This window comes from Psittacula echo (genome assembly GCF_963264785.1).
Source record: "Psittacula echo genome assembly, chromosome: 8".
Lineage (NCBI taxonomy): Eukaryota > Metazoa > Chordata > Aves > Psittaciformes > Psittacidae > Psittacula > Psittacula echo.
Window position 1 is genome coordinate 1,075,382 of NC_137744.1, and position 24,252 is coordinate 1,099,633.

A 24,252-nucleotide genomic window follows, 5' to 3' on the forward strand; every position below is an offset into this window, starting at 1 on the left:
TTCTTGTACCATAGAGATGGAAAACTATAGCCAGAGCGTCGCAGATGTACCATAGAGGGGAGGCTAGAGAATCCCTTCTACCATAGAGACGCAGGCCTGCAGCCAGAGCGTCTCACGTGTACCAGAGAGATGGCTCAACCGGCACACATAGCATACAGACTCCTGTGGCCAGAACGTCGCACGCCTACCACAGAAGGTGACTAGAGTGGCAGACATACCGTAGAGACGCAGGCTGGCGGCCAGAGCGTCGCACATGTACCACAGAAAGCCGGCCCTAGAGCCGCCGGCACCTCCGAGCCGGGCGCTGTGCTGGCAGCGCGGTCTCTCCGTGGTTTCTCCGCTCGGGGCCGCTCTGTCCCGCGGGCACGCGTCGCCACTGCCCGGGGGGTGTTTTCATAGCGAGGAGCCCGGCTCCGTGCTCACCTGCGGGCGGCGCACGCGCACTGCGGGGGACACGAGGCGGCCGGTGGCTCCGCGCTGCCGGTCCCCAGCTCGGGCGGAGCCGCTCGCCCCGCCCCTTCGCTGTTCCTGCGCCGTGGCTGCTGTCTGCGCGCGGGGGTGCCTGGTCCGAGCCAGCGCTGCGGAGCCGAGCACGCCTTTGGGCAGTAACCGCTGGGTTCATCCAGAGGCACCGGATCTGTTCGTGCCGCGGGGCTGAGGCGCGGCGCTCCCTGCTCCGGCCCGAACACGCGGCAGCTCCGCTTCCGCTCCAGCATCCTCGGGGCCCGTTGCCTTCGGGCGCGGATCCCGCGGGGCCGCACCGGGAGCGGTGGTGCGGGACCGAGCGCGGCGGTGCCACCCCTTGGGGTGTGGAGCATGGTCATAGAATCCCAGACTGGTTCGGGTTGAAGGGAGCTTAAAGCTCATCCAGCTCCAACCCCCTGCCACGGGCAGGGACACCTTCCACTAGAGCAGCTTGCTCCAAGCCCCTGTGTCCAGCCTGGCCTTGAACACTGGCAGGGGTGGGGTCTGTGGGGCTCACTAGGTTTATGGCCTGTGCACCGCTTTCGGGGCGGGGGCAGGCAGCCCCCATCTCCCTCAGCACCCGGCGCGTTCCGCTCGCACCCGCAGCTTGGCTCAGCACGGAGGAGCCCATCTGCTGGGGAAGAGCCGGGATCGGGGGGTTTAAACAGGCAGCGGCCGCTCAGTGCTCCTCCCGTGTTCGAGGAGTGCCGGGGACGGGGTCCCGCACCCGGCTGGAGGAGCGGCATCAGCCTGTGCCCGGCAGCGGCTGCAGGCGAGGATCCTGTGCCCGCGTTCCCGCCCCTGGGTCTCGCCGGGCCCGGGCGGTGCTCGCTCCGTGCACGCGGGGTTCTCTCCCCACGCGGCTCCTACGCGGGCAGAGACCGGGAGATGTTCCCACAGGGAATCCGCAGGTGCCGGGAACCGCGGGATCGCCTCGGGAGCAGCGAGAGCAGAGCGCGGCTGAACGGGGGGGGCGTCTGAGGGTGGTTTGTGGGATAAAACGTGTGTTAAACTGGGGGGGGGGGGGGGAAGGAGCTGCTCCGGTTTGGCCCAACCTGAATGTCACTGTCCAGCACCACCCAAACAAGAACACAGCTCCACACAACCCGGCCTGGGAGACGCAGCACGGCGAGATGTGCTGCCACAAGAGACTGAGATGAGCTCTTAGGCACAAGTTCTTCCCTGTGAGGGTGCTGAGGCGCTGGCACAGGGTGCCCAGAGAAGCTGTGGCTGCCCCATCCCTGGCAGTGCTCAAGGCCAGGTTGGACACAGGGGCTTGGAGCAAGCTGCTCCAGTGGAAGGGATCCCTGCCTGTGGCAGGGGGTTTGGAGCTGGAGAAGCTTAAAGGTCCCTTCCAACCCAACCCAGGCTGGGATTCTGTGAAGATCGGAGGAAAATCCAAAGGATCTAAGTCCTGGAGTGGCTCTGATCCTTGCTGTGGCAGTGCAGAGCTTGATCTAAGGGCTATTGAAGCTGGGGGACCTGTGCCGGGTGCCCATGGTGCTGCTGGCTGTATTGCTGGCTTCCCTGCTCTGGTGTTACTCTTCCCTGAGGCCACGCTCCCAATCCCAAGGATTCGTCACCTCCCCATGGAAACACAAATGCTTCTTTATGTCACTTGTTTAATTATTATCATTATTTTTAATTTTTAATTCCCCCTCTGTCTCTTTTTTCTCTGGTTATTCAAGGGAAGGAAAGAAGCAGGCCCGGACTCGGATGTTTGTTTGCTGTGTCCTGGCCGCTGCTCCCTTGGTCACACTCCAGTGGCCGATCCACTGGCAGGGAGCGGGAGCAGGAGCACAGTGGAGCCTGGGAAAGGCCGGGACCCGCTTCCCTCGCCCTTGCGTCAGCGTGGGCCCAGCCTGGAGCCACGACTGCTCCGTTCCAGCGCTGCCCTCGGAGCGGCAGCATCTGCCCCTGTCCCAGCTCGTGGGACACCTGCATCGAGCCACAGCCTGGGTTGGGTTGGAGGGGCCTTAAAGCTCTTCCAGTCCCAATGCCTGCCACGGGCAGGGACCCCTTCCACTGGAGCAGCTTGCTCCAAGCCCCTGTGTTTAGCCTGGCCTTGAACACTGCCAGGGATGGGGCAGCCACAGCTTCTCTGGGCACCCTGTGCCAGCGCCTGGAGCATTTGTTCCCAGTGGCCTTTGGTTTGCAGCAAATTCCCCCATCTGTTCCAGCATCTCAGTGTCATGGGAAGCAAGAACGAATCGCTCAAATGATGCAGAACACCCCTGTGGGCATCTGGGTCCAGTGAGAAGAGCACAAGTGGCCGAGGAGGAGGATCTCTCTGTCCATCCCTCAGCACAATGTCTCCTGCCTTTCCACAGTCCCAGCACCACTTGGTTGGCTTCAGCTCTGGCTCCCTTCTCCCAGCCCTGGGTGTTTGGCACAGCCTTCCCATGATCCGGGCAGCCTCCCCTGTGGAGTTGGGAGCTGGAGAGGTGCTTGGAGAGTCCCCGGGCTCTGCTTGATGCCGGGTCCCTGCCAGGACCCTGCATGCAGCAGCCCAATACAGCCAATATTGAGGCTGGATCATCGCCCTCCCTCCAGTCTGCTCAGTGATGCCACCCCATGAACGTGCTTTGGATCATGGTCTTGGATGGCCTCCTCCTCTGGCCATTCCTGGGGGGTCTTCCACATGTCCCACAGCATGGGAGCAGAAAGGATCCTTCCCAATTCACTGCAGACTGAGGTTAAGCCATTTCACTGATCAGAAGTGGTAAACTGAGTCAGGAACTCTGAGCTGGTGTCCATGAATGTGTGCTTGGGGATGTCCTCCAAGAAGGGAGGAGGTGGCCAGTGTGGGCAAGACAAGCCCTTCCTTTGGCTTCTCCGTTTGCTGTAGGGCAGTGGGGGCTGTCCCAGCCTGCTCTCCCACCCTCCGCTCCTGGGAATGATAACACCTCCAGCCTCATATCACCCCCCCTGGGAAAATGAGAATGGGGTGTCCCTGGAGGGACAGACACTCTGTGATGGGGCAGCATCTGCACCGTCCCCTTCCCTCCATGGGGACAGGGGCAGGCGAGCCTGGACACAGCCAATGCCTCCCCCTGTGCTGGGTGAATGCTCCTCCTGCCCAGGGCAGCAATCTGGGAAGGGGGAGAGGGGCTCCCTGGGATGAGTGGAAGGAGGTGGTGATTCAGGTGGGAGCCACACAGAGACTGGCCCATTCAACCCAGGACCTCAGTGGCTCCCTGAGTCTGAGCTGAGGGTTGGAGTCTCACTGTGACCCATGTCTCATGTCCCCAGCTCTCCTATGGCTCCTTCATGGAGCAGGAATTCTGGAGCTCTGCCTGCTCCCGGCTCCGTCCCCCTTGGGCATCCCTGGGGTCTCCCCTCAGCTCCCCCCTGCCCCAGGAATACCCTTCACCCCAGGGTCACTGCTTTGGCTGCTGCACAGCCCCTTTCCCCTTCCAACCCGACTTTCCCACTGCCTGCAGCACAGCGTGGCCCTGCCCCAGCCTTTCCGTGGCCCCTTGGGTCCCGCTTGGAGCAGAGGAATGTGGCTCAGCAGCCTGGGGGCTCTTTGTCCCAGTGAGTGACCCTGGAGGGGTGTTGGGGTCAGGATGCCTTGGCACAAAGGCAGACACTGGGGTTGTCCCCATCCAGGCAAGCCCCTGAGCTCAGCCCAGCCTGGCAGGGCAGCATGGACCAGCAGCAGCTGTGGGGAGCATCCCTGGGCTGCCGGGACATACCTGACTACTCTGGGAATCGCGGAGCCCCAGCCTGGTTTGGTTGAAGGGAGCTTAAAGCTCATCCAGTCCCAACCCCAGCCATGAGCAGTGACACCTTCCACTGGAGCAGCTTGCTCCAAGCCCCTGTGTCCAACCTGGCCTTGAACACTGCCAGGGATGGGGCAGCCACAGCTTCTCTGGGCACCCTGTGCCAGCGCCTCAGCACCCTCACAGGGAAGAGCTTCTGCCTCAGAGCTCATCTCAGTCTCTCCTCTGGCAGGTTAAAGCCATTCCCTTTGTCCTGTCCCTACAGGCCCTTGTCCAAAGCCCCTCTCCAGGTTTCTTGTCAGCTCTTTTGGGGGACCACGGCAAGGGATGGATGAGGGTTTGTGAGACCTGCAGCAGAGCATCTGCTCACCACGAGTCTGAGCATCACTCCCCCACCCCGCTGGCTCTGCCTGGGGAAACCCTCTGGCTGTGCTGGAGCTGGGACCAGACATGGAGTCCCTCCACCTCCGAGGCATCACTTGCAGCTTGGGGGCTTCATTTTGGGCATGTCTCCTGTGCCATGCACTGGGTGGCCGTGCAGAGCAAGCACTAATGGGGAGGTGGGATGTGCTGGGGGCAGTGAGGGGTGTCGGGGGGGGTTGCAGCCATGGGGTAGAGCCTCTGCCTCAGCTGAGGAAGAGAAGGAGGTGAGAGAAGGTCAGGGAAGTTTTAGCCTGGCCCAAAGCGCTGGGGCAGGAGGGGCTGAGCTCCACGTAACCACTGTTATTTAATTTGTTTTTTCTAAATAAAACAAAGGAAGGAAGTTAATAAATAATGGAAAGTGGAGAATGCATTAATGAAAGAGAGAACAAGGGAGAGAGGGGGAGAGAGGAAGGGACAGGGCAGAGGGAGAGCACGGGGCGGGGGAGAGATATTCCTGCCTGTATCGATTGGATATGATTACATTAGCCCTATCAAATATTCATACTACATTCCACAAGAGGTCATTGTGTGTGCTTCTCCAATTTGGCTCTGCCTTGGTGCAGAGAGCAGGCTCTGAGTGGGAGTAGGCTTGTGCAGACAGCTCCAGCCCCGGCTGCAGGGATGTCACCCACTGGGCTGGTGGCATGGTCTGAGTGCGATGTTTGGGCTGAGAATAAGTGGGATGCTGTTTGGGGATGCTGAGCCCTGTGGGTCCTTTGTAAAGCTTCTGAGGGTCGTGGATTGTGTGTGGACACGGGAACTGCTGCTGAGATGGAGCCATGAGGACACGCGTGTTCCGGATGCAGCTCCTCCCTGGGAAGCATCCTGCTCCCCCCTGGGCACTGCAGCAGTGTCACTGTCCCCTGCCTGCTCAAGGCTGTTCCTTACCCTGGAGCACCTGAATCGGGGGTTTTGACAGGGCCACCCCTTTGCCAGCTGGGAAGGGATCAGCCCAGGCCACGGAGCCAGGCAGGAGGTGGATGAGGTGCCATATGGAGGGCAGGCAGGAGCATGGGTCAGGTCCCCACTGCAGTGTCCATCTCCCAGGGCTCCTCTCACCCTGCTCCATCCCCATCCCCAGCAGCCCACCTTCCCAAAGCCACCCGTAGTGGTTCTTTGTCCTGAGGCAAAGCCTCTTGGAACTGCTGTTCCATATGAGGCACTTCACTTGCCTGTGCCTCAGTTTCCCCATCCCACCTCTCCAGCTCCCTGCAGCCCGAGTGAGGCACCGCTGTGGTCCCCATGAGCCAGCTCTGCTTCTCCCCTTACATTAATAACAACTTTAGAGCAGGGTGGCAGGAAATGCATTTCCAGTTCATCTGCTGCAGCTATTAGATTACCAGGAAATGGCTGCCTGGCCGCCGGCCAGCGCCTCCGAAGGGCCGGCGCGGGGCCGAGGGGAAGGCAGACGGAGCCCGTGGTGCTGGTGGGCACTGGGCTGAGCCGGTGAGACCGGTCCCCATCACCCTGCGTGTCCCGGTGGTGGGCCAGGCTGTGCCCCGCAGGGGTGCAGTGCAGGGAATGCTCCCAGATGCTCCATTCCCGGCTGCTCTGGGAGCTGGGATGAGCCGGGAAGAAATCTATGGATGAACCTCGGCTCCATTCTAAGAGCAGCAGAGCTCAGACTGGCTGCACCCTCTGCTGGGACTCAGCTGTGCTGGGACCAGAAAAGGGAAGATTTGGGGTCAGGAGGAGCACAGAATGGAGGTAAATGTGTGTTGGCTCTCAAGTACTGGGGGCATCTGCAGATGGGACAGCTTCATGCTGTAACCCCCCCAAGCTGGGCATGGAGTACCAAAGCCTTTAGTGGGGTGATGCCCTGGGCTGTGCAGGGCTGGCTCTGCCCCTCACCCTTCCTGGGGTGCTGTGGGTGGTTGCTCCCTCCTTTTGGGGCACTCCAAGGAGCAGCCAGGAATGGGTTGGGCTCCAGGGGGATGCTCAAGGCTCCCTGCCTGTGCTGGCAGCAGCTCGGGGACCTCAAGCTCTTGCTCTTTGCTTGAACACCCCAAGCCCCTGGAGCTGTGTGCAGGATCAGGTGCCAAAGAGGAGACTGAGATGAGCTCTCAGGCAGAAGCTCTTCCCTGTGAGGGTGCTGAGGCGCTGGCACAGGGTGCCCAGAGAAGCTGTGGCTGCCCCATCCCCGGCAGTGTTCAAGGCCAGGTTGGACACAGGGGCTTGGAGCAAGCTGCTCCAGTGGAAGGGGTCCCTGCCCGTGGAAGGTGTCCCTGCCCGTGGCAGGGGTTGGAAGTGGAGGAGCTTTAAGGTCCCTTCCAACCCAGACCAGGCTGGGACCCTCTGATGCTGTGCTTGGCTCAGAGGGGACCTTGTCCCTCTACTCCACCACCCCTGCCATGGTGACATCTGCTCTGGCCCCTGCAGGCTGGGAAATGAGGGATGGCGAAGTGGGGAATCAAGGGAGGATGGAAGGGGTTGGAGCAACTCAGGGAGCAAAGTGTGGGGTGAAGGCAAGGTCTGAGGCTTGCTGGGGTTTATTAAAGTTTAACTGAGAAGAAACCCTGCTTTGCGTGGAGGGGACCTGCTATTTTTAGCCGTGGGTAGGATGTCAGCTCTGAAAATAGCCTGCTACCAGATCCTAATGAAACCCTCTCTCTGGCTCTCACCCGGAGTGAGTTTGGAGGGGGAGAATCACTGTCACACCGAAGAGCTCCTGACATTCACAAGGACTCACCTTAGGCTTTTATTTATTTATTTCATTTCTTCCCCTCCCTCCTCCCCGGTTTCTCCCATTTTTCGCGGCTCTGCCTTACGCTGAGCAGAGGAGTCACCAGCCAAAAAAGTGGCTGTGGGGGTGGTGCTGCTTAGCTACGGCCACATCCCAGCAGCATGTGATCAGATTGGCAATTTAATACGGAGCCTTTCATCCCTGCACACCCGCTCCAGTTAAAGTGACATTGAAATGGGAACCCAAAGTGCCCATGGGGGGAGCTGACCCCTCCCCATCCGCCACCTCCATCCGCAGGGAATGGGTGATGCTCAGTGCACATGAGAGGGCTCGGTGGGGGCAGGAAGGTGGTACCCAGGTGAGGGAGGATGCTCGGGTCAGGTACATTTGTTGCTGGGGGCATGGACTGGCTGGTCTGTGGGGAGCCGAGTAGGAGAACGCATGTGGTGAAGCGCAGGCTGGGACCTCTCTGGGAAGCCCAAGGAAGACCTGGAACAGCAGTTGGTGACTGCTCCCAGGAAAGATCGGGGTAGTGCAGAAGCATCCCAGGGAGCATGGACTATGGAAGCCAGGGAGAGAGATGATTCTGAGGGTTTGGGGACAGAAGAGAGTGATGGGAGCATCCCATCCCATCGTGCTGGGGATTGGAGGTGCTCTACAGACAAAGGGTGGATGAAAAGCTTGTGTCCTGTGGACTTAGGGTCAGGCCTGGCAAGAGGGACAGGTACTCCACGGGCTTTCTGGGAGTGCTCAGGGTCCAGAGGGTTCAAACCCTTTGGTACTTGGTTCCATGGTGGGTGCCGCAGTGGGGTTTGCATGGGGAAATACACATCCCTACCCATAGCACCCTGCACAGACCTCAGGCTTTGGCTCAGCAAAGGCAACCTGCTCCTAATGGGAATGAGAAGCTTTCAGCTCTGTGCCCTCTGCCTCCCAAAGGAAGGACTCCAGGCAGCTGGATGGCTGTGATGGATCCATCACCAGAGCTGTCTGCCTGCTCAAGGCCAGGCTGGATGGGGCCTGGAGCAAGCTGCTCTAGTGGAAGGTGTCCCTGCCTGTGGCAGGGGGTTGGAACTGGATGAGCTGTAAGATCCCTTCAACCCAAACCAGCCTGTAGTTCTATGAAACACGTTAATGGCAGGCCCCCAGTGCCCCATCCAGCTTTATCTCCATGCTCTGGTTCCCCAGGAGCTCAGGTCTGAGGTCTCCGCCTCGTGTTTGGAGCCACACTTGCTGCTTGAGTCACACCTTTGCTCTGATTCCTCTGCTGGGACATTGATGTGGGTTTGGGGAGGGCATCTTGCAGGGATAAATGTGTTTTGTCAAAGAAGAGCTGTCGTGGGAGCACAGAGAGCCTGTGGGTGCACCTCAGCTTTGCCCAATGTCTGGTGCTCACTGTACTCAATGAGACATGGAGAATGAAGTGAAACCCGGTTTGATGTGCCCCGTCCATTGCGTTCTCGTGCCGGGGCAGCAGCTCAGCCCCTGTGCTGGATGCTCTCCCCCTCCTGGCTGGTGTGGGGCCCGAGCCATCTGCATCAATGAGTCAGCAGGACCCACTTAACACTTCTCCAGCAGGATCTCCTCCTCCTGACAGAATGGGCAGCTTCTGGCAAGCTCCGTCAGCGTGTTACAATCTCAGCTCATTAAAGGGATGCATCCTGAGCTCTTTATTGATGTTTTATGCTGCCTGGCTCCATCTTCAGAGAAATAACTCACATTGCAGTCAATGACTACACCTCCGCGGTGCTGCAGGCTGAGTGAGGAGCTCAGGATCTGGCTCAGGGCTGGGCACAGCTCCCATTGCTGAAAGGCTGCACAGCTGCAAACTGTGGTGTTCTACACCAAAGCAGCCAAGAGACACCCCGGGGCTGGGATCCCCTTTCCAGGCAAGGTTCAAAAGAAAATCACAAGGAAGGGGTGACTTTTTTTTTTTTTCCTCCATGCTTGCTTACCCCTCTTTGCTGGGCAGAGGAATTGCCTGGTACAGAAGGGAAAATAATGTTTTCTTTCCCCCAGTGCTGCTGCCTGTTCAGCTGGAACCTGCTGGGGTGGATGTGTCTGACCTCCTCTATACCTGGGATGTGCTGGGATTCACACATCCCTCTACCTTGGGAGAATCACAGTCGTTATAAGTTCCCCAGTGCTTGCTGTTGCTTCTAAAAAGCTGGTGGCACTGTCTGGCTTCAAGTGGCTTTTACATAATACAGACTGTCAGGCCAGATGAGCATCATGGTCCCCTCTGGCCCTCAAATGTGTGAATCTAAAAATTAGAGAGCACCAGCACCTCATTGCTTCTGGCTGATTGAGTCAGGGGAATCACATGTTCTCTTTATCCTCCCCTTTTCTCTCTCCCCTCCCTGCATCATCTTTAGCTGAAGGTGAGTTCTCCCTCACCCAGTGCCCAGGGTTGTCAAATAGCATCAGAAGGAGCAGACATCTCAGCCTCACACTGGGATATTCTCCTCCCCATCCACAGTGGTTCATTGGTGGGATCAGGGGTGCTCGGGCTTGGAGAGGGCTGGAAAACAGTGCTGAGCTCTCCTGGTTGCTTAAAAAAGCAACTGAAGTTCTCTAGGCTCCAGAGTGAGCGCTTTCTGGTTTGTGAATGTGTGTGTGTATCCAGAGAAACGTGTGCTGAGGAGGGGAAGGAAGGTGGTGACTCCCCAGATGGTTTCTGCAGTGTTGGGCATCTGCAGGAGGAGAGAAAGGAGCAGGGCAGGGAGGAATTGGTGGGAATTGACAGGGATGAGGGCTCCTCAGGGCAGAGATCTGCAACAGGAGCTGGGAACACCAGGATGCTCTGCCCTCTCAGTGCCTGTATCTCAGTGCTATCAGCAGCCCCAGGTAAGAAATGAGCTGACAGCCCCTAGAGTAAGGGCAAAGGGTGGGACTCTGGGGAGCTGCTATGGACGGGACCCCAGGGGTGCTTGAGGGGTTAAGAAGTGGTGGATTCACGCTGGGAAGAGGAGTGGAACAGGTTCAAAAGGCCAGTCCAGAGGAGCTGGCTCAGGTGGAGGTGGCTGGGAAGGGGCAGAGGCAGGATGGATGCCTGGAGGTGTCCCAGAGCTGCGGAAGGATGTTGAATCCCTGCTTAGGGCTGGATGATCGCTCCTGCAGGGAGAGGTTATCGGGAATCTCATGTAGCCTCACACTTTCCTCCAACATATACAGCTGTGCAGGACACCACATCCCTCTTCCAACAGCCCCAAACCCTCCAAACACCGGCTGGAGGCTCCATCCCAGACCCTTCCTTTGGAAGCGTGTCTGAACTTTTCTGCTTTGCAAATGCATTCAGGTTTCCAGCCCTCCTCCTCAGGGATGCTGCGGTCAATAACTCACCAGGAGGCTGCTATTCTCCCTCTGCTTCCCACCCTCCCACTTGTCTCGGTATCTCTGCATTCATGCCTTTCTGGCCCTCCCTCGGCAGCGGGTGAGGAATAAAGCAGCGCTGGCTGAGCACGACGCAGGCTGCGCCGGGGATGCTGTGAGCCCGCCAAGGAAAGCCTGAATCACCGGCACCTCAAGGTGGGAGTGATGGATTTGGGCTGGGAATTGAGCTGGGATAAGGGAAGGACGTCACACATGGGTTTTGGGAGTCAGGTGCTCGTAACCAGCTGGCAGCCGCTGGGAATTGGGCAACTCGGCTCCTTTCTGCACCTTTAAAGATGAAGCTGAAAGCGATGGGGAGAAGAGGAGGGGCTCGTGGGAGCACAGAGATGCGGCATGAAGGCTCTGGGCTGTAGCTGAGGCTGAGGCATGCTCTCAGGGATGCGTTCCTCTTGGAGAAACTCCTGGAGGAGCATCTCTGGTGGGATCCAAGGGAGATGGAGAGCTGCCCAGCCCAGAAATGCCTAAAAGATGAGCCTGGAAGGGCTTTGCTGGGCACCGTGAAGGAGAGTGGAGTCGCTGGCCCCTGCTGGGGAGGACTCTAGTGCTTCTGCTGGCATCGGCTGGGAGGGAGCTGCTGAGCCCAGTGGGATCACCCTGGTTTGTACCCATTCGGTGGAGCAAAAAGTGGCAGAACTGGTTTTGTCACCCTTGTTCAGGCTCCTCATCCCTTCCCTGCCTTCATGCACCCAGCCCCTGTGCTGCTCATCGGCAACCAACACTGACAACGCATGGCCAGGCCCTGAGGAGCCGGGTCCTGTGCTGGGGGGGACTTACTGGGGTGGGTGAGGGCTTGATGGCTTCAGCTTCGCTTCTCAAGGCAGGTTCTGAACCTGTCCTGAGCTGGTAACATCGCTTTGCTCACCCAGTGAATGCTGCCAGAAAGGATGGGTGACCAATCTGGAAATGCTGCCAGAGGTGAGGGTGGGAGCTCAAGTGGAGTCCATGCCAATGTCCAGTGTCATCAAGGAGAGGCCTTGAGTCTTTGGGATCATCAGACCAGGTCCCATTTATTTATGGATGGGGCTGAGGGAGGTCACAAGGATCCTTGGTGCTCCCAAGCAGCGGTTATTGCCTTAGAGAAGAGAGAAAGCAGCGGAAGGTGGGCGTGCACAGCAGCACAGCAAGATGTCTGGGACAGAATATCCAAGTCCAGTTTGGACCTTCAGTCCAGGGAGTTTGTTTCTGGGAGAATGGGATGCGTGTGGGATAGTTCTGTGGGTCTCAGTGCAGAACAGCCCCTTTTCCACCTCAGCTTCTGTCAGAGGAGGTGGTTCTGGTGTAAGTCAGGCTGTCTGATCGCATGGGGGGTGGGCAACGTCTGAGCTCCCACTGATGCCTCTTGAGATGCCCGGGAAGGGTGAGGGGTGATGGTGGCTGCCCCCATTCCCCCCCTATGTGCGGATCAAATGATTCCTCAAGGTGACAGCGTCCAACAGCAGATGCTGACCCTGGGCACCCAAACCTGCTCCCCACACCTCTGCCCACCCCATCGGGCTGGACCAAGCTTCAATGCCCACGAAGCCTCCTGAGCCAGCGCTGGCCCCACGGATGTCCCAAGGGGCCAGGGGGCGGCGGGTCCGGGGTGGGGGGAAGCGGAGCCCGAGGCAGACGGAAATGTTTAAATAGTGCCTGCAGGCTCCGCGTTGTTCCCGGCTCCGCTCAGCCATTATCTGGGGAGCGGATGCCGGGGCTCTGTGGGACTGCTAATGGGCCGGTGCCATTCCAGCGGGATGACGCCACTTAGGTAAGCGCTAAGAGCTCCAGCTCCGGGAAGGCAGCGGCGGAGCGAGGGAGAGATGTGGATCCCTCCCTCCGTCCCGTCCTCCGCGCTCCCCTGTTCGCAGCCGGCGCTGGGGACGAGTCAGAGCCGTCCGCCAGGGCTCTGCCGGCCCCGATCCCGGTGCCCGGGGCGCGGAGCTCGGCGCGGCGAAGGGGCCCCGAGCCCCCAGCCCTAAGCAGCGCCGGGGCTGCCCCGGCAGCGCTCGGCGCTCCGCGGGCGCGTGGACCGGCGGCGGCCCCGGCGACGGCAGCGGGGTGAGTTCGCCCGCGCAGACACGCGTGGGGCTGGGCACGGGCGGCCTGCGGTGGGCGCTGGAGCGGACGCGAGTGGGGCTGTGGGGGTGAGGTGCAGGTGGGGGCACGGGGCACGAGTGGGGTGTCCGTGCTGGGGCTGGCAGCGAGCGTGGGTCGGAGTCAGGCGTGGGTCGAGCGGGCAGCGGGGCTGGGGCGTCCCGAGCGCGAGTGGGGTGCGGGCACGGCGGGGACGGGGGTCCGGGGACGGCGGGGGCTGCGTGAAAGGAGGTGCCGGGGGCTGCGGGTCCGACTCCTGCGCGAGGTGGGCTGTGCTGTGCGGGGCTGTGCTGTGCGGAGCTGCTCGGAGGGGCTGTAGGGCCCGCATACGGAGGGGCTGGGCTCGGGGATTGCCGCCGGATACGACCCACGCGTGGGCTGCTGCAAACCGGGGCTGGGGCATCATCGTCCTGCCACCGCCCCACTGCTCCCCGCAACACTGGGATGGTCCTGCCAGTCCCTCCGGAGGGAAAAATCCCTTTCCTTTCCTCACACCTGGGCGCCCTGTGCCCCTCGTCCCCGGCTCGCAGCCACCCCAGCCTGTAAATCATTTGCTTTTACGATCCCTGCTCTGGCCACTATCATACGAACTTATTATATGTGTTGGGCTGCAGCGGCCATAAAGCTCGCCCGGTTTCCGGGCTGGCAAGACCCTGGCAGGCAGGGTGTGAGGAGGAGGAGGCTGGGGACACGCTGCCCCGGCCTCCTCAGATGGCAGCAAGGCAGCCGGGGGTGCATTAGTGCCCCGGGGGTGGCTTTCCCACTGGGAACTGGGATATGGACTGGTTGGAGCAGGGAGCAATTGGGGGCCACTGGGCTCCCGGGGTTAAAGGCAGCAGTGGGGTCCCCGCTCCGGTATTCACTCTGTCTTCCCTCCATTCCACTGGACTGGAGGACCCAGAGATCCTCTGGTTCACGTCCTCTTGGGTCTCGGGGACTTTTGCCTCCCTGAGCCAGCAAATCTGGGTCCATGTCCAAACCTTGCACGTGGAAATTGGAGGTCCAGGAGCATTTGGGCCCTGGTTCAGTGCTGCGGGTCCTCCCAGGACCTGTCTTGCCCAGGACCCGTCCAAGCTCAGATCCTAAGTGTCAGGGTTGGCAGACACTACATGGCCCGACTGCCAGCTCTGTCTGCCTGCTGTTCCCGGGCTCTGTTCCTCCCCACAGTGTCCCCTGTGCACTTCCTTCTAAGCCCAGCTCATGGGTGTCCGCATGTGTCCTGAGCTCCAGGTCTTGCACAGAGGGCTGGGGGTGGCTGTGGTGGCTCTGCCCTCGGGCTGATTTTTATCTCAGGACCCTCAGTCTAGCCTCTTGGGTCACACTTTGGTTCAGACCCAACACGGAAGCCTCATGGGGCTTTGCTGCCAGAGCCCTAATGCCCAAGTGCTGCCGAATCTCATTGCACAGGTTAGAGGGGACGGACACCCAGCTGTGAGCAGCTCCTCTGTGGGTAGAATCAGCATCTTCCTCCACACGATCCCACCCCGAGGTGGGATCTGGGTCATGAGGGACCTGGGAACCCTTGGAGGCTGCTCTCTGCTCCCCCCTGCGTAGTCCTAGCTGCAGATGAAGATGGGTCATATCCCTTCAGGGATCCAGGGGACTTCAGGTCACCAGCCTGTGCCTTAGTAAGACCAGGTGAGGAGCTCAGTGGCAGCAGGTAGCAACTCACAGGAGGGTGTTTTTCCTTCATGGCCCATTCCCATCCTGTCAGTGTGCTCACAACCCGGGTCAGCTCTGCCCTCACAATTCACCTTGGTATTAGTGGTAAAGAAATCAGCATCCAAATCTATTGTGGGTGTCCCAGGAGACCTACTAATTCCCTGCCTGCCTGCCTCTCCTTGGATGGGGTGAGCATCTCATTTGAATCACAAAGGGAGGGGCACAGGTGGGCTTCAGGCACAGGAAAATCCCAAATCTCAGCAGATCCATTGCTTTTTCTTTCCTGGGAGGGGAATGGGAGAGATGAGATCTTGCTTGAACAGTCAAAGTAAGTTGCCTTTGCTTTTGCCTGCTTCTCAAGGTCAGCCTGGCTAATGAAAATCAATCTTCCCTCTGCCTTTCTCTGCTGCATGAGCAGATTCTACCTGTGGCCCCTCACCTACTTGAAAGGCTCCAGCACTGCCTGATCATGGGGAGCTTCCTCAGGGAAACAGCGTCTTCCTGCAGGCCCGGGCACCAAGAGGTGTCCGTGTCACTGAGGGATCACTCATCTGATCTGCCAGAGGAGAATGGCTTTGTCCTGGGGAAACTGGCTGTGCCCGGAGAGCAGGGATCCGACACTGAGATCTGGGCTGGAAGTGCTGGGGGGCTGGTCTGGAATGCAGAATGGCTCCATCCTCCGTGTGCTCTGGTTGCCTTGTTTTGTGGGCAGCACAAGCTTCTCCCTCCATCCATCCTAAGGGGAGAGAGGTGGCTCCACTGAGAGCCCTTCTGCCCCTCTCCTCACTCAGCCCCACTGAGGCTTCACCAGACGCCAGCGGAGAGGTCTGGTGGCAGCCCAGGTTTGGTGATGGGTCCGACGCCATCAGGTCAAACCTGCTGTGGGGGGAGTTGTAGGACACGGGGGTGCTCCCTGCCCCAGCCCTACTGCCCTCGGGGAGTCCGGACCTTCCCTCTGGGATAAAGCAGGCGCCTGCCGGTGCTGCAGACTCAGGAAGTGCAGTTTCCTGAGCACAGCAGCAGACACACGGCAGCCTCGGGGCAGGGAGCAGGCTGGGGCTTGCCTGCTGACAGCGCTGCTTTCCCTGCTTCCCCTCTGCTTGTGCTGGGGTGAAGGAGAAACCAAACCCTGTCCTTCCCGGGGTTCCTGAGGGGGTGACTTGGCTCCTGGGTGTGCATGGGAAAGCGGGATGCTGCAGTGGGAGCTGTGGGGTTGGCTTGTCTCTGGCCCAACACGTGTCACATTAGTTGCAATTTGTTGCTGATAACTGCCTGAAATCAGTGTCCAGCTCCCCTCCAACCCTATGCACAGCACTGGGAGGCTGCTCCGGGTGCACTGGGAAACCCCCAAAAAATCTCCTGCTCTGGAGGAGATGCTGTTCCCAATTCTCAGTGGCTCTGGATAAGTCACAGATTCAAGTTTTCGTCCTCCAGAGAGGGCTGGCATTTCCCCTGGGAAGGAGAGGAAGGATGGATGGGGTCCATCAGTGCTGGCAAGGGGTGGCAAATCCTCTGGAAGGACATGAGACACCTGAGGAGATGCTGTGACCGCCTGGGTCAAGGAACAGATTTTGGCTGTGTCCAGCCTGAGTGTCCCCAGGCACAGAAGTACTTGGTGTCTGACTGTTGGAAATAACTTCATTAGGAGTTTTCCAGCCAGCCTTTGCTTCCGGCTTTGTGTGGATGGATCTGTTATAGAATGTAACACAAATGTTTTCTCTGTCTTCCTGCCCCATCCTTTAGGATTTGTAGATGTGCCCTGATGCCGCAGGGACTCCTCACTCCTGGAAATGCAGCTCTCTTCCAGTGTGGCTGAACTCAGCTGTGACGAGACGATGGACCCACCCGTGGAGGACTTCCAGCAGGTCCTGTCCATTGACCAAATCCGCTCCATCCGTGCCAGCAACAACTACGTGGAGAGACCGGCTGTGTGCTTCCAGCAAGCCCACTCCAACCCATCCCTGTCCCAGCTTCCGCACAAGCAAGAGTGGTCCCAGGACCGCCTGGTGTCTTCCACCTTCCAGGACCTGCACCGCAGCCACAGCCAACAGCACCAGATACCACCTTTGCAACAGCACATGAGCCACTCCAGCACGGCCAGCTCTGTCTCCCAAAGCACCACGGCTTCCGACCAGCGCCTCCTGAGCAGCCTCACGCCTTCCCACTCTGGGCACTCCCTGATCCGGACGCAGCCGCGGGCTGGGGAGCTGAAAGCGGAGGAGTCTCCGCTGAAGGGGGTGGTGGAGAAGCCCCCCCTGCATCCTGGGCACCTCTTCCTCTGCGAGGAGTGTGGGCGCTGCAAGTGCGGACGCTGCACGGCCGCCCGCAGCCTCCCCTCCTGCTGGCTCTGCAACCAGCGCTGCCTCTGCTCCCCGGAGAGCCTCCTCGACTACGGGACTTGCCTCTGTTGCGTCAAGGGTCTCTTCTACCACTGCTCCACTGATGACGAGGACACCTGCGCCGATGACCCCTGCTCCTGCGGGCCGGGGTCCTGCTGCACCCGCTGGGCTGCCATGAGCTTCCTCTCCATCCTCATGCCCTGCCTCTGCTGCTACTTTCCTACCCTGGGGTGCCTCAAACTTTGCCAGCGGGGTTACGACGGCCTGAAACGACCCGGCTGCCGCTGCCAGAGCCACACTAACACGGTCTGCAGGAAGATCTCTTCCTCCAGCGGCACACCTTTCCCTAAGACGCTGGATAAGCCGGTATGACCCTCCCGGGGAGGAGAAGCAGGCTTTATTCCTCTTCCTCCTCATCCTCCTCCTCTCCTCGCCATCCCCCTCCTCTTCCAGCACCCCTCTGTTCTGCAGCGCTCCCCCCCTACCCACCATAACCCCTTGGGAATAAGACTGGTGAGCTGGGGGCCCCACAGAGGGGTGCCCGGAGGAGCTGGCACCTGCCGGGGAGCAGTGGTGGTTTTGCACATGCGGGGGAGGGACCAGGAAAGGAAAAGAGAAGGAAGACTGAGGGTGTGTGTGTGGGTGTCCTCAGGACTCTGCTCTGGGAGGGTTTTCAGAGCTGCCACTGCCCCATGGTGAGGTCCTTCCCGATGTGGGTCAAGTCAGGTCAATGCATGCCCTGTGCAAGAGTCCTCCAGGAGCCAGACCTCCTCTTCTTTGTCTTCCTCCTTCTCCAGCACTTTTTTGGGTGGCCTCTCTGCTCTCACGTGGCTAGAGATCTGCTTTCCCCAAGGGCTGGGGTGAGGCAGGGTCCCGTCAATGGCAGCTACTTCCATCTGTGCTTGGAAGCCTCTGAGAGAAGAAAGCTAGCTTCAAAATGAGGTGGCATCGTATTTTTCTGTCTCAAAGAGGAAGGGAAGGTGTGGGAAGCTTTAGAAACCTTCTGGCAGGGGAAGGAGCTATAGGAGGCAGCCCAGCCCACTCGCTTCTGCCCGACTGCAGTGAGGGAAAGGTCCCCTATGGGATTTGGCAGAGAACAAGAAGCTGGGTTGAAATTGCCATTCATTTCTCAATGCCTTGAAGGGCTGCCTCCAGGGTGCAAACCCCGGTGCGATGGGAGCTGCTGCCCCGCTCCATCGATGCCACAGGCACGGAGAGCCCCGATCTGGTACCTTCCACCAGCACTGAATTCACTTTAAACAAAATGAAGATCACAAACACAAGCATGCACCCTGTGCTTGCGCTGCCAGCCCCATTGGATAGCACCTGCCTTGGGGGACAGCCTAGGGGGGACTCTGGCACCTCCTGCTTTGGGCTGGAGGGAAGCAGAGGGCAAAAATGGGGCCTGGAAGATGGGAGCCCAACTTTGCCTCCCTGAAGTTGCCTTTTAGTCCTCCCCTCACTTTTTTTGCTGCACAGTGTCACACCAAAACCAACACCAGTGTGATGCTGGTGAGCAAACCCTGGAGGCATTGCTGAGGGTGTTCCTGTGGCAAACCAGAGATGGGGCTGAACTAAGTCCTGGGGCTGGGCCATCTGCAGACCAGGAGGAAACTTGACTCAGGGTCAGTGCTTCGTGCTTTGCTTGCTGTGAGGATAAGAAGCCCAGCCCGTTGCTGCAGTTACAGGGAGCTCCTCCTGGTCCTGGACCCCAAGGCTGATCTGAGCCCCATCTCTGCTTGCCAGCTGTCGGGAGTGACCCTGCTGCCACCAGCCCATTGGCCAGGGGAGCTGAAGCTGGGAGGATGTCCCAGTGCTCAGCTCTTCCTGCTGGTCCCTCCTCCAAAGGGTGTGAGAGTAGAGGGACGCAAACAGATTCCCTGGAGAAATATATGCAACATGTCCCTTGGCTTCCTCCAAGTCCTTGCCACCCCGGGCTCATCCGTTGCCTTCCCTCAGCAACCTCTTCACGTAGAGTTCTATGAATCTATTTTTGTATATAGAAATATAACGTTAGGATGGCTAGGTCTATTACTAATAATATTCATGATACTGCTGTGAACGGTGACAGATGCAAGGGTTGGCTTCCTGGTACACTTGTGCATGCTGAAAGATGATTTCCCAGTATGGTTCTTGCTAATCCTAGACTTCTAGTTCCCAGGTAGTTGAGACAGGGGGAAAAGGAGGTTTACAGCTTGTCCGGGGGGGGGGGTCTGCTTTGCAGGGAGAGGGTAGGATTTACTGCTGGCTCTGGGGTGAGGCGAGGAAGTAGGCTCTCATCATGGGATTCCTCTTCCCATACATTTGCTGTCTGAAAATTGTGGCTGATCCAAGCTCCCTCCATTGCAGAGAAAAGCAGATTCAGAGAGTGATTCATCCCCCTTGAAAACATTATTCATTAAATGATGTTCTGATGGTGCCTGTCTCCCTCAACTTAAACAGGACCCAAATACTGGAAGTCGAGGTTCCCTGTGGAAGGAGAGATGAATCCCAGCCCTGGTGTGGGGTTGTGTCTCAGGCATGTTGGGGACATGACTGAAATCCTCACCCTGGTTTCACCTGGAGCCCAAGGGCGAACGTTGAAAGATGCTTCCTTTGGCCAAAGATGGAGAGAGACCACTTCCATAAGCTGTGGGAAATTCAGGATGATGCTCTAGGTTGTAGTGAGGATCTCCTGGCATGAAGAACAGAGAGGGCCACATCTGTGTGGTTTGTATGCCCTCTGTGGCCAGCCCTGAACTCTGCAATGGGTTGGGGTTTAGGGCAATGACCTTCTCAGAGGATGTCCTGTAGGTGTGTGACCCCCATAAGCTCAGTCCATGTCCCTGTGGCAGCACTTATATATTGCAGTCATATTTATCCATATGCCAGTAATTGCTTGGCTCTTCACTTCCAAGTGATGCCTGGGGGAGAGACTTCTACCAAGAGGCACCCTTCCTCCTGAGCACTCAGTTCCCTTCTCTGCTTGTGCTGATACAAGTCCTTCTTCCTAGAAGAATTAAACCTTTTGGTTTTAGGGAAATAAAAGGTCCCTTTTTCACTGAGGATTTGAGGAATTGTCTCACTCCAATGAGAATGTGAAATGGTTCATTGAAACTTTCTGAAGAAAACTAATGAACAGAATTTTCCAACTTGTTCTACTTTGATATATGGTTGGGGGTTTTTTTCCTCCTCCTTTTTAAATGGATCCTACTTGTAAATTTAGTTACCACCTCTGTATCTCTGCAATTCGTTGCTTCCTCTCCTGATGGTGCAATGACTCAACATGTGAAGCTGCATCATTTTCATGGCCTCCCAAGTCATGCAGGCATGGGGTGACCTCCCCCAGGTGCTGGAGCTGCTGGATGAGGAGATGGGTGTCCACACACCTACTCCCCAGAGCTTTGCTCAGCCGAGCCCTGTGCTGCTCCTGCAGCACATTCACCTTCAGGCCAGGATTCCTGCAGTATCCTTCTACCTAATGGGCCTTTCCTGGGCCAGTGCAGAAGCCTCAGTTCTCCTAGGGAACGGTGCCATAGCGGGATGCAGGGCTGAGCAGTCCGACCACGTCTCCCGAGTGTCTCACCTCCAAGAAATGAAAAACCTGTGAGATACCTATTATGAAATAGGGGCCATGTAGGAGGGGAATTGGAGAGGAGGAGAGCCCAAGATGGGCACTGAGGGCTGTCAGATCAGCGCAGGGCTTTGGTTTAGCTGTGTTGAGCTCAAAATGCAAAGCCACATCCAGGACTTGTGGTTGCATGGGCTAGAGAGGTTTAGGGCTGTTGGCTTCTACCCTGCTCACAGGGGCAGTAGCTTCACAGGGGGTTACTGCTTCCCACTCCATCTGGAGGGGTCTCATCCAGCTCCCATTCTTTGCTCTTGACAGAAAGGGCAATTCAGGATTTGGAGAAGCTCTCCACAGAGGCCAGCTCTGGTTCACAGAGCTCATCTGGTGTCAGGAATGCTGTGGTGAGCCTCTCATCGTGCCTTTTCTCCTGAACTTTTCCTAACACCTCCAGAACAGATCCATCCCACTCTCTCCCCATCTCCAGCTGTCAGAGTCTGGTTTCCCTTCAGAGAGGACTGCAGCTCTGGTTGGGGTTGTGAGCCCCTTTCCTGCCCCACCCTGCAGTGAGTCACATCACATCTGCTCTGGCTGTTTGTTTGCAGCTGCCTGTCCTGGCAGTTTGGGTCTGTCTCTGTCCTGACGTGTCTGTCTTGGTTTTCTTCTGGGAGAGTCGTGTGTCAAGTCCTCCCTTTTCCCTGGGAGCTGACAGGGATGGATCCACTGTGCCAGGGAACGGCTCTCATGTTGTGTGTCTCTAATGGATGGGGGCTTCTCTGCTGGGAAACATGCAGGGATGTAGGGAGGATTTAGATGGGGAAAGGGACACTTGGGTGCCAAAGGAGCAGGAGGCAGGAGGTGCTGAGCAGGACCTGCGCTCCCCCTGCTCTGCTCCCCATCCAGGAGCCTCCTTTTCCTGCCCAGATCTCCAAAGCTCCATCCGCACAAGAAGTCCTGCTGGTGCTTGCTTTCTCTGGGGCTTCCCTTGGTTGCTCTCCCCTCCTTCCTTACTGGCCCCTGCACTGGTGATCAGGGGTCACTGGGGACCAAGGTGGAGTCTCCCTCCCTTTCGAGCTCCTCAACCCTCCTAGTCGAAGGGCAGAAATGGTCCTTGGGCTGCTGTCTACCCATCCCTGAGAAACATCGGTGCCAGCCAAGTACCTCAAAGAACAGGAGGGAAGTTCTTTGGGACACTACTCTCAGATTCCCATAAAATCCCATTGAGTTTGCTCTTCCACATCCCCATGTGTGAATCCCAAACTATGGGCAAGTGTCATTGACCAAAAGATGCCAAAGCACAGGATAACCATTTAGAAATGGCTGCTTGAGTGCAATAGAGGGATGAGGGGAGAGGTGAGGAGTTTGCACAGGGGAGGAGCACACTGTGCCCCCAACTTGCTGTCTGCAGCACACACTTCGCTAGTTTGCTCCATCTCTGGCCCTTGGGTGGAGGAAACTGGGAGCTCTTCAGATATTGGAAGGTTTAACTTCTTGTGATCAGCACGTGAGGAAAGTAGATGAAGGATGAACGCCACCCCAACACCCGTTTGTGGCAGGAGGGGGATGGATGGATGGATGGATGGATGGATGGATGGATGGATGGATGGATGAATGGACGGGAAGAGATCACACACCTCGTGGGGCAGGGTGAATGTGCAAGTACCAGATAAGGGGGAGCAGTGCCAAGCCTCTGGCTAGGCCTGTGTCCTACTGCACCTTCCTGCAGCACCCCAAAGGGCTCCAGCACAAGCAGGACCAAACCGCTCATGGTGAGCTGGCCTGGGCACGGGGAGAGGAGGTTTCTTATACCCTCTGTTCCAGCCAGGAGGTGTGTGGTCATCCCAGAGCTGGCCCAGCAGAGCCCTTTCCACTTCCCATCCCATTCCCCTCTGCCCATCATCTCCTGTCAGCTTCCTCAGCCCTTTCTGATACCCTGTGGACCAGCAGCGGCCAAGCTGCCTCCTGCCTCCACAGGTGTCCTCAGCACAAAGCTCTCCTTAGAAGATGGATCACCCTTGGCTTCAAGGAAGAGTCTCATACCAAGAACCGAAGGATCTAATCCTCCGCTGAACTGGTACAAAGGCATTCTGTACAGTGTATAAAGAGATCCCTCCCTGCTGTCTTCACTTGGGTTCCTTTCTATAAGGTATAATATATGTTTATAACCTGATGGCTGTTTTTTGACAATACTCTCTAAGGGAAAAAAAGCAAAAAAAAAAAAAAAAAAGCAAAAAAAAAAAAAAGCAAAAAACCCCACAACCCGATCAACCCAAAGTATTTATTTGAAAAGTTTATTTTAAAGATAAGAAAAAAATAACCTATTTATTTTAATGCACCCTCTTCTGTTTGGTTTTCTTCTCTCGCAAAGCTGATAACTGTTACTGAACCACTGCTGAGATGACAGAAGTAATTCTATGGTGGCTTCACAAGCCCACTTAGAGCAACTATTCAATAAAAATACATATTAATTTTGAACGTGGTCTCCTTCTTGTGTCTGCGATGGCAGGGGCAGGACCCAGGCTCCTGCTTTGGCCGGGCTCTTCCTGGCTGCAGGATGCTGCTGGCAGGGATGGGGTGTGGAAGGATCAGTGTGAACTCCTAGCCCTCTCCTGATGCTTCCAGAAAGCTTCAAACATCTCAGCATGTGCTTCCCTGCTACAGCGGTCCCAGATCCCGAAGGAAGGGCAGGCTCCTGGAATGAAGGGCAGGAGCAAACAGGGGGTGGCTGACGTAAGAAATCCCAGAGATTTGGGGGATTTCAGTCACTCCAGAGATTCCAACACATTCCCAAAGCCTCTGCTTGTGCCAGAAGAGGTGGGGTGATGCCACAGGCAAATGGACAAAGTCCGCAGGAGGAGCTGCAGGGGGGGCACTGCTGCCTCTTCCGTCCACTTCCGCCATGTGTTTAGTCCCAGAAGGGTGAACTTGGGCCATAGCACCATAGGTCCTGGATCAGGCTGGTGCCTCTGATCTCCCAGTGCATAATACAGGGCAGTTTGATGCATTTCTGCACATAGAGTACCCAGTAACAACTTCTTGGCTTCAAGTTGTCTTCTGTTCACCAAAGCTCTTCCCTCACGATGGGGGATCTTTATTAGAGCACTTCCAGAGCATTAAGTCTTTTCACACAGCTTTGGTGGCCAATGAACCCCATGGTTAGTGGCACATCCCTTATTCCCATTTGAATTTGCTGCCTGCACCTTTGAGCCCTTTGGCTCTGTCTGAACCCATTGCCTCCAGCTGCATCATAGGCTGTTTTTTCTGAGCTAGACCTGTGCTCAGGAGCCCTCTCAACCTTTGTGCTTGGTTACAAACATGCATTCTCCTTGTCTGTCACCATCAAACCCTTTCTCAGGCTGTTTTTACTGGTTCTGGAGTCCTGTTTGTGCCATTGCTGGTAGCAGAGCATGCTTTCCAAAATGCGTTCCAGTGCTCAGGATCTGCCTCAGGGTTGTGGAGTACAGATGTGAGTCCAACCCCTGCTGTGACTCACTCCTCCCCTCCGTTTCAAACAGAAGATGACTTTAGGCCATTTGTCACCCACTGGCTCTTCTCAGTGCCAAAGTCCCTCTCTTGGACACAGCCAATCAGTTTCATGCCCAGATGCACACCCTTCTTCTATGTTAGAGGCCTTTTGGTCTGTGTCATACCACCTCCCCAAGCCTTCCCTGTCCTCACCAGTTCATGCCACTGAAACTTACTGACATCTATGGATCTTTATCAGCTGTGGCCCTGTAGAGAAAGGTTGAGCTCAGGAGCTGAACTGTTTTGTGAGATTAGCAGAGAAGCACAGGTAGGTGGTCTATGGGCCATGATTATCTAAAAGAGATGGTAATTGCTTGCTTAGACATTTTTCTTCTATGTAAAAAATGTCATTACAGTCCCAGGAATCTCAGACAGTGACAGTAACTGGGCTTTCTCCTAAGGTCTCAGGCAGAAGCGCTT

At 57.4% G+C, this 24,252-nt stretch overlaps 1 protein-coding gene across 1 annotated transcript; it reads left to right on the plus strand.

Moving 5' to 3' along the window:
• Positions 1-16,211: 16,211 nt before the first annotated feature.
• Positions 16,212-17,132, plus strand: SPRY3 (sprouty RTK signaling antagonist 3; the record flags this gene model as incomplete). Its single annotated transcript, XM_080624973.1, has 1 exon — positions 16,212-17,132. One exon carries the CDS (start codon positions 16,212-16,214, stop codon positions 17,130-17,132), a length of 921 nt encoding a protein of 306 aa, XP_080481099.1.
• Between the last annotated feature and the right edge of the window lie 7,120 nt (positions 17,133-24,252).